Source organism: Schistocerca americana, chromosome 7 (assembly GCF_021461395.2).
Source record: "Schistocerca americana isolate TAMUIC-IGC-003095 chromosome 7, iqSchAmer2.1, whole genome shotgun sequence".
Lineage (NCBI taxonomy): Eukaryota > Metazoa > Arthropoda > Insecta > Orthoptera > Acrididae > Schistocerca > Schistocerca americana.
In genome coordinates, this window is record NC_060125.1 from 93691375 (window position 1) to 93706118 (window position 14744).

Below are 14744 nucleotides of genomic sequence, written 5' to 3' on the forward strand. Positions count from 1 at the left end.
TATCAGGCTTCTTATTGCCTCTCTGCTAGATGCCACTCCTAGAATTGCTCTGTTACTAATTGTCTATTCTATGTTATCTCCTTCATTTTGGTATTCTGTGTAATCATTTTGTCTGTATAATTTTTGAATTCATTGATTATCTAAATGGTGCACATTTCTATTACTAAGTTGCAAATGTTGTTTAAAGTCCTCATTCAGCCTGTGTTGATGATATAAAATATGATGATAGGAATTTTCAGCAAACAAGGTGACATTTAAGGAATTTGAAGTTCCATCAATCTGCATTTATTTTAACAATAGTTCTGATATGACAATCAACCTCAATTTGACATTGCCCAATAGTAAAAAATGATAGATCAGTAGCCAGTGCCTCCCAAATCTGTCCTGTGATACCCTGGGCTGTTGCAAAAATGAAGACAGACAGAGAGTATGAATAAAAATCAATTAAATAATGTTGATGATCCATTGTAAAGTATATACCATGCAGTTCTGAATGTTCAAAAATTAATGTGGAACAGGAATAAGGATAGATATATTCAATCTGATTCCACAATTTTAGAAGTTGTGTAGAGAAAAGTAAGCTCCTTCATCTTATTAAGTATATTAATGGTAAATCTGTTCACTAAATAATTTATAAATTTAAAATATATGTTTCATAATTATATTTTTAAGCTAACAGCACCAACTGTGCACTTCAGTTTCATTGGAGGGACCAATGTTTGACTTGGGGTGCTGCAGAAAAATTCTGAAATTTTAAAGGTGTCAGGAACCAAAAAAGGTTGGGAAGCACTGGTTATTATTATTATTATTATTAACCTAAATCTATGATTTGATGATGAATAGTGACTGTTTGCAACTGAATCTAATTATGCCTGATTAACTGTGACTAACTATTTAACAAACATTATTTTTGATTACCTGAGACTAATGGTGACTAACCAATGGTAAATAAATGTGATACTGCTCGCCGTATGTATTCATAGCCTAGCACAGAAAATTTTCTACTAATTATCTACAAGATGGTAAAGCACAAATGCACTTTCAATAATAATACTAATAAAGCCCAAGGTGAAGACAGTCTCACAGCAGAAATTCTAAAATCTGTTGAAGATCTCATTATCAGAATTACAAAAGAAAAACCAGATTATGTCTGAGACACTGAAACAATCTCAAAAAACTGGAAGGTTGCATTAACTCACCCACTTCTAAAAAAGGGGTCAAAACAGATATCAGAAATTACAGATGAATTTCATTACTACCCTTAGAATACAAAATATTATTGAAACTCATTCTGCACAAATTAAATGCTCAGTTGGATAAACAAACTGGAGTGTATCAAGCTGAATTTAGAAGTAGCAAATCGTGTCCACAGCAAACCCTAAACCTTAAACAAATAATTAGTTACATGAAAATATCTAATAAAAAATAGTGCTTATAGTTGCTGATTTAAAAAAAGGCATATGTTTCAATAGATGGACTCCTTCCTTGAAACCTTGAAGGAATTTTCAGTAGATAGGAAAACTCTGGAAATAACTAAACAAACTCTTACAAACACAGAATCTAGTCCCTTCCAAATTGTATCAAGAGTCAGATAAGGAGACATTTGCCATCTTTGTTATTCAGTTGTGTTCTGAAAAAGGTTATAAGACATTGGAAAATAAATGAAAAAACCAAAGATTAATTAACTTCACAAAGCTGGGTAGATCAAAAGAAGAAATAAATTGAACCTTAGACAATGCAATGAAAAAACTAGAACTACTGAAGGAGATAGCTGAAAATGCAGGTCTGCAAATATTGTTTGAGAAGATAGAATACATTACCATTAGAGTAACTCATCAAGAATTTTATAAATCAAGTATACAACACCACAAAAACAGACAACTTTAAATATCTGGGTCAAAATATAAACATAAAAAGTGAAAAAGAAGCAATTAAAATCAGAACTGAAAAGAAGGAAACACCATACATGGAAGTTAGATGGCTTTACAGTAAAAAGTGTCTTTCTAGTGATGTTAAATTAAGGAATTATAATACAGTTGTAAAATCAGAAGTCCCCTGTGGGTTGGAAACACCACTTTTATGAAGATGCACAACAGTGTTAGAAGATTTTGAAAAGTGAGAAAGAAGAATCTTGCAAAAATATTAGGTCCTGAAGGAATGATTTAAATGTTCCCTTCTACGTCCCTTAGGGGCACACATATGTAAAGAGGCCTGCTAATTAACAAAGACAACAATAGGTGATGAGATGTGCCAAAAGAGGCATGTGAGCTGGTTTAGAGATAGTATTCCTAGAAGCTAACAACTACAATAAAATTTAATAAGTTACTATCTCTTAATCAAGGTGAGTCCTTGCTTGTGGCAGAGTCTTTGAAGAGGGCAGACCATGCATAGTTTGCAGTACTTTGTTCAGAGTCACCTGACAGCATGAGAAGATTCGCTTCAGTGATGTGCTTGGCAGTAAAGGGGTGCCAAACGGTCAGGGATGGAACAGTAATAAACATGCCTGGCTCACACTGCACTATGTACACCACACTGCACACAGTGTTCCAGGTGCTGATATCAGCAGGATGAACCAGACGTCCAACATCGGGCTTGGTACAGCCACAGTCAAGGGAAGCCTCCCAAGGGAACATTGCTTGAGAAGATGCCACAGAAGATGCAGTAGCACTCCTCTCATTAAGCGGACCACAAAAAATGCTGACCTTGGATGCAGGTGCAAAACTGTGCTGTATACACATACTCCAGCAAAGTACAGCAGATGACGATGCAAGGCATGTGGCATTGCGTGGGGCGATCTGGCAAGAGCACAGCCAGGAGATGGTGCCTGATCAAAGTGGGAGAAGAGACTGCCCAAGCAACAGTTCAGCATGTGTAGCATCGAGAAAGCTTGGTAGTGTATTATCTACATGCAGTGGGAGTGATCAGTGAGGCTGCTGAGGAGATGCGGTAATACCTTGACTGGTAGGCATTTTTCACTTGTTTACAGTCAGTGCAGCCCATCGTTTGCTGCTGCAAGTGGAGGCAAATGGAAGGAGATGCCACACAGTGCCCCCCCCCCCCCCCCCTTCTGAGAGGGAAACATAGGTGCTAGCCATGCAGAGGACTGTTTGGAGCTGACAGGATGCTTGCTGGGGGGGCATGCACGAGTTGTCACTGCTGTGACCATGCTATGGTTTCCAGTGAAAGGAAGGGCATGGGCATCTCCTGTGCGCAGCATTGGGAGCGTCTGAAATGGTGTTGCTGCTCCATTGGTGTGCTAGTGGTGGTGGTGATGGCATTCTTTCAGGAGTGGTGGGCACCTGTGGTGGAGCCAGAGCAATGTTTGCATCGGATGGAGGCTGTGAAAGGACAGTGCGATGGTGACTTCAGGGTCCCAGGTGCTGGGAGATGAGTCAATCATGTAGGCAGTTGGTGGTAAACCAGAGGCAGCGTCGGCCTGGGGTGCATCAGACACGGCATCGGCAATGACATGTCGGGAACAGTGTAGAGGACAGTGTTGGCCTGCATTGTATTTGAGTCAGGACTAGTGGTGCTGTGACTGGGGCCATTAGTAGGTGGGGGCAACTCACCTCAGTGGTGCTGTGGTGAAGGGAGGCCTCTGGGACATAGGCTGGCTTGAACCTGTCAATGGAGACAGTTCTTGCACCCCTTTCAGACAAATGGAGAACATCTTGACCCCATGTTGCAGCACCAGGTGGGGCCAAATATTGAGTACAGATGATGGCTGGTATGTGTCCACCCATAGCGTGCTGTGAGGTCACGGTGGATGAAGGTATGATGCTCACCATGATGTTGCAGAGGTGTTGGTGGCAGCTGGGCCATGAAGCCTTGGAGCTGCTTCACAAAACCTGGGATGGTGCTGTCAGGAGGAAGTGGGGTTGCCTCCAAAAAATTGCCAGGGATGGTGAGTGACTGTGGTTTTGTGTGTGATTTGTAGGCCTAGAAGTATTAGAGATAGGGTAGCAGACCATTCGGAGAATAACATGTAAGGGCAGCCTTAAGTGTGCAGTGGCATGGGTCCACCATGCTGTTTACTGCAGTGTGGTAGCTGGTGGTGTGGTGGAAATTGGAGCCGCAGGTGGCCATCGGAGATCAGAAGAAGGCAGGGTGAACTGGTGCCTGTGATCTGTACTAATGTCATGGAGGTCTCCAAATTGGATATCCAGGTCTGAATGAAGGCTGCAGCCACAGTTTTAGCTGAAATATCAGGGATAGGGGTGGCCTCCAGCCAGCATGTAAATCTGTTGATAATTGTTAGCAGATATCAACATCCAATGGAGGAGGTTAGTGAGCCGACAGTGTTTAGTGTATGTGCATGAAATGGTGTTGTGTGGGGAAGGGAAGGGGAGGGGGGGGGGGAGGGGGGGAGGGGGGGAGGGGAAGGCAGCTGCAGGGGAGTGAACATGCTGTCCGATCTTAGCACGGAACACAGGACTGGGCCCAGTTGTTGCTGTCACGTTGAATGCCCAACTAGAAAAAGTGTTGTTTCATGAGGGTGGCAGAAGTATGGATTACCTGAGTGTGCAAGGCAATGGACATGGTCAAATGTGGTTTTCAGAAGGCAGGAAGGAGAAAGGGGCAGGGTTGATCGGTGGAACCACCAGGATGTGAAGGATCCAAGAGGACATCACACCAGATCTTGTGGTCAGAGCAGGTTATGAATCCTAGCTGGAGATTGAGACCAGAGTCGGCATTCTGAAGGGTGTCAGCGAGTCACCCTCCTGAGCAGCAGCCATGGAATTATAGTCTGCGAGTTGGATGATGGCACAGGAGCGGGTAAGGCAATGGGCCACAATTTTATTGATGCCAGCAGCATGCCAGACCTCAGTAGTGAATTGTGCAATGTGCTCTTGTAGCGTAAAAGGTCTGGGTGAGATCTGATTTATGTCATCTGTAGAAACCAGAGATGAGTGGGCATTGGTCTGTGAAGATCGTAAATGCATGTGCCTCGACTGAAGATCGGAAAGAGCAGATGGCTTTGTGGACTATGAGCAGCTTATGGTCATATGCACCCCAGTGGCATTGTGCATCAGAGAGCTTGGAAAAAAAGAAGTTGAGTGATTGCCAGACGTTGTCCACACATTGTTGTAGCAAGGCCCTGACAGCCATCTGGCTCACAACTGCCACTGTTGTGAGGGGAGCAGTTGGGTGGGCCAAAAGGGCCACATTGGTGAGGTGCCATTTACTTTTTCAAAACACTCAATCATGGCCTGGTCCAAGGAAGAGTGCTGTAGTAAGCAGCTCTTGGATGGCAGTGACGTCCTTAAGATGTTGACAGAAAGAGTTGACCATGCTGATGAAACTGCTGAAGCCATTTGGACGTAGTAGAGTATGGAAAGTCTGCTACTGCCTGTACTGTCTTGGGGAAGGGACGGGAGCTGGCAGCAGAGACTTAAGTGCCTGAGGAATTCAATCTTGCTTGACTGGAAAACACATTTGCCATGCTGAGGATCACTCCAGCTTTGTGTAGAAGGGAAAATAATTCATTTAGGTGTTGGTGGCGTTCAGTAGGGTCCCTGGAGTAGATGAGTATATCATCTAGGCAGTCAAAACATCCCAATGCGCCTCGGAGGATATTGTCTAAAAATTGCTGCCATGCCTGTGCGGCATTGTATAGGCTGGATGTCATGATTGCACTATTGAATGGGCCAAAAGATGTGATTATGGCTGTTTTCTCAATGTCCTCCAGGGCAACTAGGATTTTTGTGTAGGCTTTAGTGCAGTCTGTAGAGGATAGCAGTCAGGTATGGTGCAGGTATTGTTGCAAGAGCACCAGGAACCATCCTTCTTGGGAACGGCGTGAAGCGCTGAAGTCAAGGGGCTTTTGGAAGATTGATTTACCCTGGCTGTGAGCAGCTCTTCAAACTCCTTTTGTGCAATTTTGTAATTACGAGAGGGGAAGGGGCAGGCGCGGGCATGGCAGAAAATTAGTGGACCGTAATGTGGCTTGAATACAAAATGAATGGGCAAAAATTTTTGTGAGTGTTTTGTGTGTTTCTCTGAAGATATGAAATGAGTAGCAAGAAAACTGGTCCAGGGTAGGGGTGTGTGTAAGAGGCAGTGATGGTTGGAAAGGTGACAGAAAGCTACCTTAGGCGGTATGAAAAATTACTAGATCGGTTAGATCTCATTTCAAGGTATGAAGATGACAAAATTTGTTAAAGTATTCCAGATTGATATGTGTTAGCCAGTTCATAGATAATTATGTGGTTTTGTAGTTTATGCTGTGTGAAACCTGCTTGTGAATCGTGCTGTGTGTACAGAAGGATGCAGTTATGCTGATGGAATCTCTGACACTCCCCCACTTCAGGTGAAGGATGTAGTTTTTGAATAATTTAAAAGGTGATCTGCAATAGGATATACACACATCAAAAAAAGTTTTGTATCACCTTGGTTCCGAGCCTTCTGGAATCTGTACAGAAAATTGGAATAGAGATCAACATAAACATCATTTCCGCCCTTTTTATTGCTCATGAAAACCACACCATACAGCGAGACCTTCAGAGGTGGTGGTCCAGATTGCTGTACACACCGGTACCTCTAATACCCAGCAGTACATCCTCTTGCATTGATGCATGCCTGTATTCGTCGTGGCATACTATCCACAAGTTCATCAAGGCATTGTTGGTCCAGATTGTCCCACTCCTCAATGGTGTTTCAGCATAGATCCCTCAGAGTAGTTGGTGGGTCATGTCATCCATAAAAGCCCTTTTTAGTCTATCCCAGGCATCAGAATGAGATTTTCACTCTGCAGCAGAGTTGCACTGATATGAAACTTCCTGGCAGATTAAAACTGTGTGCCGGACCAGACTCGAAATTGGGACCTTTGCCTTTCGCGGGCTTTACTTCTGCCAGTACCTCATCTCCTACCTTCCAAACTTTACAGAAGCTCTCCTGCAAACCTTGCAGAACTAGCATTCCTGAAAGAAAGGATATTGCAGAGACATGGCTTAGCCACAGCATGGGGGATGTTTCCAGAATAAGATGTTCACTCTGCAGCGGAGTGTGCACTGATATGAAACTTCCTGGCAGATTAAAACTGTGTTCTTGACCGAGACTTGAACTCAGGACCTTTGCCTTTTGTGGGCAAGTACTCTACCAACCATCTCATTCTGGAAACTTCTCCCAGGCTGTGGCTAAGCCATGTCTTCGCAATATCCTTTCTTTCAGGAGTGCTGGTTCTGCAAGGTTTGTAGGAGAGCTTCTGTAAAGTTTGGAAGGTAGGAGATGAGGTACTGGCAGAAGTAAAGCTGTAAAGCTGTGAGGACAGGGCATGAGTCATACTTGGGTAGCTCAGTGGGTAGAGCACTTGCCTGCGAAAGGCAGAGGTCCCGAGTTTGAGTCTCGGTCCGGCACACAGTTTTATCCCAGGCATGATCGATAGGGTTCATGTCTGGAGAACATGCTGGCCATTCTAGTCGAGCGATATCATTCACAAGGTGTGACTGATGGGGGCATGAATTGTTTCCATGAAGACGAATGCCTCGCCAATATGCTGCCGATATGGTTGCACTATTGGCCGGAAGATGGCATTCACGTATCGTACAGCCGTTACGGTACCTTCCATGACCACCAGAGGCATACGTTGTCCCCACATAATGCCACCCCAAAACATCAGGGAACCTCCACTTCACTCCACTTGTTGGACAGTGTGTCTAATGTGTTCAGCCTGACTGGATTACCTCCAAACATGTCTCTGACGATTGTCTGGTTGAAGGCATATGCAACACCCATTGGTGAAGAGAATGTGATGCCAATTCTGAGCAGTTCACTTGGCATGTTGTTGGTCCCATCTGTACCATGCTACATGGTGTTGTGGTTGCAAAGGTGGACCTCACCATAGACATTGGGAGTGAAGTTGCAGATCATGCAGCCTATTGCACACAGTCTGAGTTGTAACACAATGTCCTGTGGCTGCACGAAAAACATTATTCAACATCATGGCGTTGCTGTCAGGGTTCCTCTGAGCCATAATCCATAGACCGTGGTCATCCACTGCAGTAGTAGCCCTTGGGCGGCCTGAGTCAGGCATGTCATCGTCAGTTCCTGTCTCTCTCTGTATCTCCTCCATGTCCGAACAACATCGCTTTGGTTCATTCCAAGATGCCTGGACACTTCCCTTGTTGAGAGTCCTTCCTGGCACAAAGTAACAATGCAGATGCGATTGAACCATGCTATTGACCATCTAGGCATGGTTGACCTACAGGCAACACGAGCCGTGTACCTCCTCACTGGTGGAATGACTGGAACTGGTCAGCTGTCGGACCTCCTCTATCTAATATTTACAGCTTTATGTGGGTTTAGTGACATCTCTGAACAGTCAAAGGGTCTGTGTCTGTAATACAATATCCACAGTCAACGTTTATCTTCAGGAGTTCTGGGAACCAGGGTGATGCAAAACTTTTCTTGATGTGTGTATTTATTTTGTGCAAGTGGATTACATTTAAAGCAGGAAATATTAGCATCCCAATTATTGCAGATTTGTGTTCTGTTATTCTACTGTCAATTATTTAGTCAAATTATTACCATAGGATTTATAAGTTAGGTAGTAAATAAATAGACAACAAATAAAATAGAAGTGGAGGATGGTTGGATGAGAGAAATGGAGAGAAGCAAAAAGAGAGGTAAGAGCACCAAACACAAAATAAAGAATTATGTAGAGAGAAGGAGGACACTGAATTTTAACTGTGTGTCAGTGTAACACTCATCATTGATTTCAAATTCCCAGTGAACTCCGAACCAAACCTTAACTTTAAGAAATATAATCCATTTCTCCCTGGTAGAAAGTGGTATACTACTAACCTTCAAATATAAATTGTTTTTCTGTTATCATAGCCCTACTTGTATAATTGATTTCAGTTTGCTCTAATGGAGACTGTTACAACAGCCCTGCTTGACCGTTTTCCAAGTCTGAGGGGCTACAAGATATGGGTGGTTATGGTAGTATCTGTCTTTGGATACTTTGGTGGCCTTATATTTACAACAAATGTGAGTTATTATTTTATCTATTTTGATGACTTTTATTAACTGTGTACTGTCTGCATCAGTTCAGTAAATACCAAAATTGTATCCTCAATACTTTATGTTGCCATTTCATATCTGAAACAAGATCAATGATAAGCATGTGGGCAAAGTTACTTAGCATTAAGTATGAAACCCATTTCTAAAATATTATCTCATGGTGAACATCTACAATATCTGAGAGTGACAAAACTATAGATGATTGCCAATAAACATTAGCAATTGTTTAATTTCCTGATTTGAACATATTACTATTGATGAGTCAAATAATTTTTACTAGTTTTTAACACATAGTGTCAAACAGATATTACTAAATTTTTAATGGTAATAGTGAATTTCATCTACTCTTTGTTGTTGACCACATTATCCTTTATTTTGTATAAAAGAGAACCTGTGATGAAATAATGCTATAAGTATTACGACAGATTGCTGCTGACCACATAGAAGAGGCATTGAATGCAGACAGACACATTTAATAGTGGACTGTTAAATCTAGTCTACTATTAAATAATATGCCTGTCTGCTATTCAACACCTCATTTCTGTAGTGAGTAAAAACCTATCTTAATACTGATTATTTATTTTGATTAGATTTGTGATTTAAGGACTGCTGCCATCCATTCCTTGAATTGATTGCTACAGAATGAAGAAGAAGAAAGATTTGTGACTAAAATATGCCCATATTGTCATAACGTTCACCTATTGAACCACTGTTTTCTTTTAATCTGTCAAGTGCAAAATACTGTATTATATACAAGGGTTACAACACTATATTGTATATTGGAGTACATAAAAACTATGTATTCACCTGTATGTGCACCATCATGCAGAGCATCTGAGGAATTAACGCTACAAGTTTTCCTCAACACTTTTCCATAACTCTTCATTAATCTTGTACCAATATTGAACCACCTATACTCGATTGTAACCCATAATGAGTTGCCTGGCATGGGGAGATCCAGGATCCATGCTGGCCATTTGAACTAGTGTTGAAGATGTTGCTAAATCATGCATCTGTGGATGTTCTAGCACCCACAATTACCCTTACCCACATCACTAATCCTTCCTCAACAGTGTGACTGCATCCACTCACATTAGCCATGGCACCACAACTGAAATAAAGCAATACTAAAACAAAACAACATAATATTGACAACAATGCTTCTTGTCAGCTTCAAAGGAGAGTTATCAGTAAAGCAACTATTTATTTAAGGAAATAATATACAAGTCCATCAACCTCAGAATTGTTTATCACCTGAATAACTGTGTGTGCTGGATCTACACTCCTGGAAATTGAAATAAGAACACCGTGAATTCATTGTCCCAGGAAGGGGAAACTTTATTGACACATTCCTGGGGTCAGATACATCACATGATCACACTGACAGAACCACAGGCACATAGACACAGGCAACAGAGCATGCACAATGGCGGCTTTAGTACAGTGTATATCCACCTTTCACAGCAATGCAGGCTGCTATTCTCCCATGGAGATGATCGTAGAGATGCTGGATGTAGTCCTGTGGAACGGCTTGCCATGCCATTTCCACCTGGCGCCTCAGTTGGACCAGCGTTCGTGCTGGACGTGCAGACCGCGTGAGACGACGCTTCATCCAGTCCCAAACATGCTCAATGGGGGACAGATCCGGAGATCTTGCTGGCCAGGGTAGTTGACTTACACCTTCTAGAGCACGTTGGGTGGCACGGGATACATGCGGACGTGCATTGTCCTGTTGGAACAGCAAGTTCCCTTGCCAGTCTAGGAATGGTAGAACGATGGGTTCGATGACGGTTTGGATGTACCGTGCACTATTCAGTGTCCCCTCGACGATCACCAGTGGTGTAGGCCAGTGTAGGAGATCGCTCCCCACACCATGATGCCGGGTGTTGGCCCTGTGTGCCTCGGTCGTATGCAGTCCTGATTGTGGCGCTCACCTGCACGGCGCCAAACACGCATACGACCATCATTGGCACCAAGGCAGAAGCGACTCTCATCGCTGAAGACGACACGTCTCCATTCGTCCCTCCATTCACGCCTGTCGCGACACCACTGGAGGCGGGCTGCACGATGTTGGGGCGTGAGCGGAAGATGGCCTAACGGTGTGCGGGACCGTAGCCCAGCTTCATGGAGACGGTTGCGAATGGTCCTCGCCGATACCCCAGGAGCAACAGTGTCCCTAATTTGCTGGGAAGTGGCGGTGCGGTCCCCTACGGCACTGCGTAGGATCCTACGGTCTTGGCGTGCATCCGTGCGTCGCTGCAGTCCGGTCCCAGGTCGACGGGCACGTGCACCTTCCGCCGACCACTGGCGACAACATCGATGTACTGTGGAGACCTCACGCCCCACGTGTTGAGCAATTCGGCGGTACGTCCACCCGGCCTCCCGCATGCCCACTATACGCCCTCGCTCAAAGTCCGTCAACTGCACATACGGTTCACGTCCACGCTGTCGCGGCATGCTACCAGTGTTAAAGACTGCGATGGAGCTCCGTATGCCATGGCAAACTGGCTGACACTGACGGCGGCGGTGCACAAATCCTGCGCAGCTAGCGCCATTCGACGGCCAACACCGCGGTTCCTGGTGTGTCCGCTGTGCCGTGCGTGTGATCATTGCTTGTACAGCCCTCTCGCAGTGTCCGGAGCAAGTATGGTGGGTCTGACACACCGGTGTCAATGTGTTCTTTTTTCCATTTCCAGGAGTGTATGTCCTACTGTAAACACGTATGATCCACGACTGCCTTATGTTCAACCTGAATATTATCATGTTTCCAACATGTCCAAATAACATGTTCTATCCAACTAGTCTTCAAAAAAATGTGGTCCAAATAAAGGTTGCCATGACATCCTGGCCCATATCATTATATGAAGTGGATTCCTTTCAAACCCCTGCACATAATGGGAATTATCCTTAGAGGAGAAAATCACGTTCCTTATATGTGAACTGCAGTATATTGTACATTTCATCAGAAGGTAATACTCGTGAGCAAGGTATGACATTTTGAAATTGTGCTAACAAAGCATGGGAGGATGCAACTTGCAGCTCCATGTTGTTGTCAGACAATTCATTCACAAGGATCAGTCTAAATCCTTGTATTTTAACATCTTTTTTTAAAGATATTGTGCATTATTGTTCATGGTACTTGAAGTTCAGATGCTCTTTTGCTAGTGGATTTCATTGAAGACTGCTCATTTGATTAAGTGACAGCAGCACATGTTTACTCTCATGTTTTTTTCTATGTGCACTGTGTAGTCTGTCTTTTAAACTGCCTGAAACAAAAGTACAATATTATGAAAAGAAAGTTGCTACCCACAATACAGTGGAGGTGCTTAGTCGCAGATAGGCATGACAAAAAGACTGTTTCAAATAAGCTTTTGGCTAGCAAGGCCTTTTTTGTCGAAAATAGATGACACACACACACACACACACACACACACACACACACACACACACACACACACCAAATGCAACTCACACATACTTGACTGCAATCTCTGGCAACTGAAACAATGTGGCTTCAGTTGCTTGAGACTGCAGTCGTGTGTGTGTGTGTGTGTGTGTGTGTGTGTGTGTGTGTGTGTTGTGTCTGTGTGTGGGCACGCGCGCATGTGTGTTTTGAATGAAGGTCTTGCTGGCCAAAAGCTTATTTGTGACAGTCTTTTTGTTGTGCCTATCTGCAACTTAGCATCTCCACTATATGGTAAGTAGCAACTTTCCTTTCATAATATTGTTACATTTCATCCTGGATTTTCCATTGTTTGAAACAAAAGTACGTTTCTCCCTATTAGGCAGGGTTGCTTTATGAAGTGGGTTCTTCTCAAAGCAACCTATAAAATGCTCATTATCTCATATCTGTGGATGTTCTAGCACGCACAATTACCCTTACCCTCATCACTAATCCTTCCTCAACAGTGTGACTACATCCACTCACATTAGCCATGGCACCACAACTGAAATAAAGCAGTACTAAAACAAAACAACATAATATTGACAACAATGCTTCTTGTCAGCTTCAGAGAAGAGTTATCAATAAAACAACTATTTATTTAAGAAAATAATATACAAGTGGACTGCCAGATGTTTGTGCCCAAAGGGAATCATATTTCAGTATTGGTCATGTCGCCATCACCAGGTGTACTGATAAAATGATCGTCTGGTGGCATGGAGGTTGCTTGCACCTCTACCACTTTCCTGCAGTGTTCCATCCATAGTCGGTTCCTAGAAGTGCATTGCTGCCAATGTGTCGATTGCAGCAAGCTGTCTGCTACTCACACCATGTTTCAGTCTCATGGCTACAGTGACTCCATCAATTCCAGATGTCAGTTCCCTTTGTTTGTTAAAAGTTCCCTTCTTGATTATAATTAAACTAACTTGTACTAAGGTTGTTTGTTAAAAGTTTCCTTCTTGATTATAATTAAACTAACTTGTACTAAGGTTGTAGCATGTGTCACAGTTGATATGTTGGCTCCTGGCTTGAATCTCAATTGATTCCTTAATGATGCAGTTCCAGTAATGAGCCAGAGCTCTGGTGCAGTGGTACTTCACCCCATGCATTTCACAAAGGCAATGTTTCCTGGCTGCTGACTTTCTGGACTGCATGAAATGAGTATATCACTGATGTTTTCAGCAGCAGTCTTCAACAGTGCATGTCTGTGAACAGAAGAAAGCGCTAACATACAAAGGTTTATTTTGAGACTTTGCAGTTTATATGTGTGGTTAAATTCAAAGACAAGAACATAAATGCAATAATACAAAATATGCATAGTAGATAGTGGTCTCTAGTGATACTTAGGGAACCACTACTTAACCAGCATGTGGCACATTCGAAACGCGACACATAAAATTATGAGTCCAATTCTTAGTAAATTAAGGTTTAGCACATTCTTCTGTTGACACCTTCGTATGTTGCCATGCCAGCAGAGGATTTGATACACTATGGCCTTGTGAAGTGTAAGATCATCCTTGGTAACACTCGTGTCTTAGTGAATGGGCAGAAAGTCTTAATGTTGTGTTTCTAGAGGGTGTATCTTACTTTCCCCAATAATGCCATCATGTGTGGCACAAATACAGTGGAAATTCTCTGTTCCTGTTCCTCCCTAGTCTGGAGGCTAGGGAAGCAGGAGTTTCATATAGTGCCTACTGAATCTGTCCATCAGTGAAGCCATTTTTCTTGAAGAGTGCCTTCTCTGGCTCAAAGAGCATACATATTCTGTGTGTTAGGGTTTTAAGTACATCAGTTTTCTGTGCTGACAGTGGTAGCTGCCGGCATGTGGATATAAGTCAGTGTGAGTCTTTGGGTGCAGTATATGCTGTGATCCAAAGATCTATCTGCCTTCCTCTTCATCATGATACCCAGAAAGAGTAGCTTAATGTCCACTTCAGTCTATATCATTAATCTAATATTTGTGGAAGGGAGTTGAGGTGTTAAGGAATCTGTTTAGCCCATGTCTTCCATGTGTCCATATTACAAACGTGATACCAGTATACAGGATAAGCAGGTCGATATCAGTGATAGTGATACAAGTGCTTCATCTTTGATATGTTCTACATACAAGTTAGTCACTACCAACGAGAATGTGCTGCCCATTCTGACCCCCTCAATATGCCTGTACTGCACATACACATAGCTTTGTTATATCTTCTCTGTCTTTGTGGTCAGATCACTATCTATCTTCTGGTACATCTCATCCTACAGCAGGCTCCACATCTTCTCAATATAATCTTTG

General features: G+C 43.1%; 1 protein-coding gene across 1 annotated transcript in view; it reads left to right on the top strand.

Annotated features, from left to right (window-relative positions):
* Nucleotides 1-14744, top strand: part of LOC124622736 (sodium- and chloride-dependent glycine transporter 2-like) — a 467104-nt gene that overhangs the window by 395973 nt on the left and 56387 nt on the right. The window contains exon 8 of the mRNA XM_047148526.1: nucleotides 8860-8988. Within this exon, the coding sequence (XP_047004482.1) occupies nucleotides 8860-8988 (129 nt within the window). The remainder of the gene's footprint in view (nucleotides 1-8859; nucleotides 8989-14744) is intronic.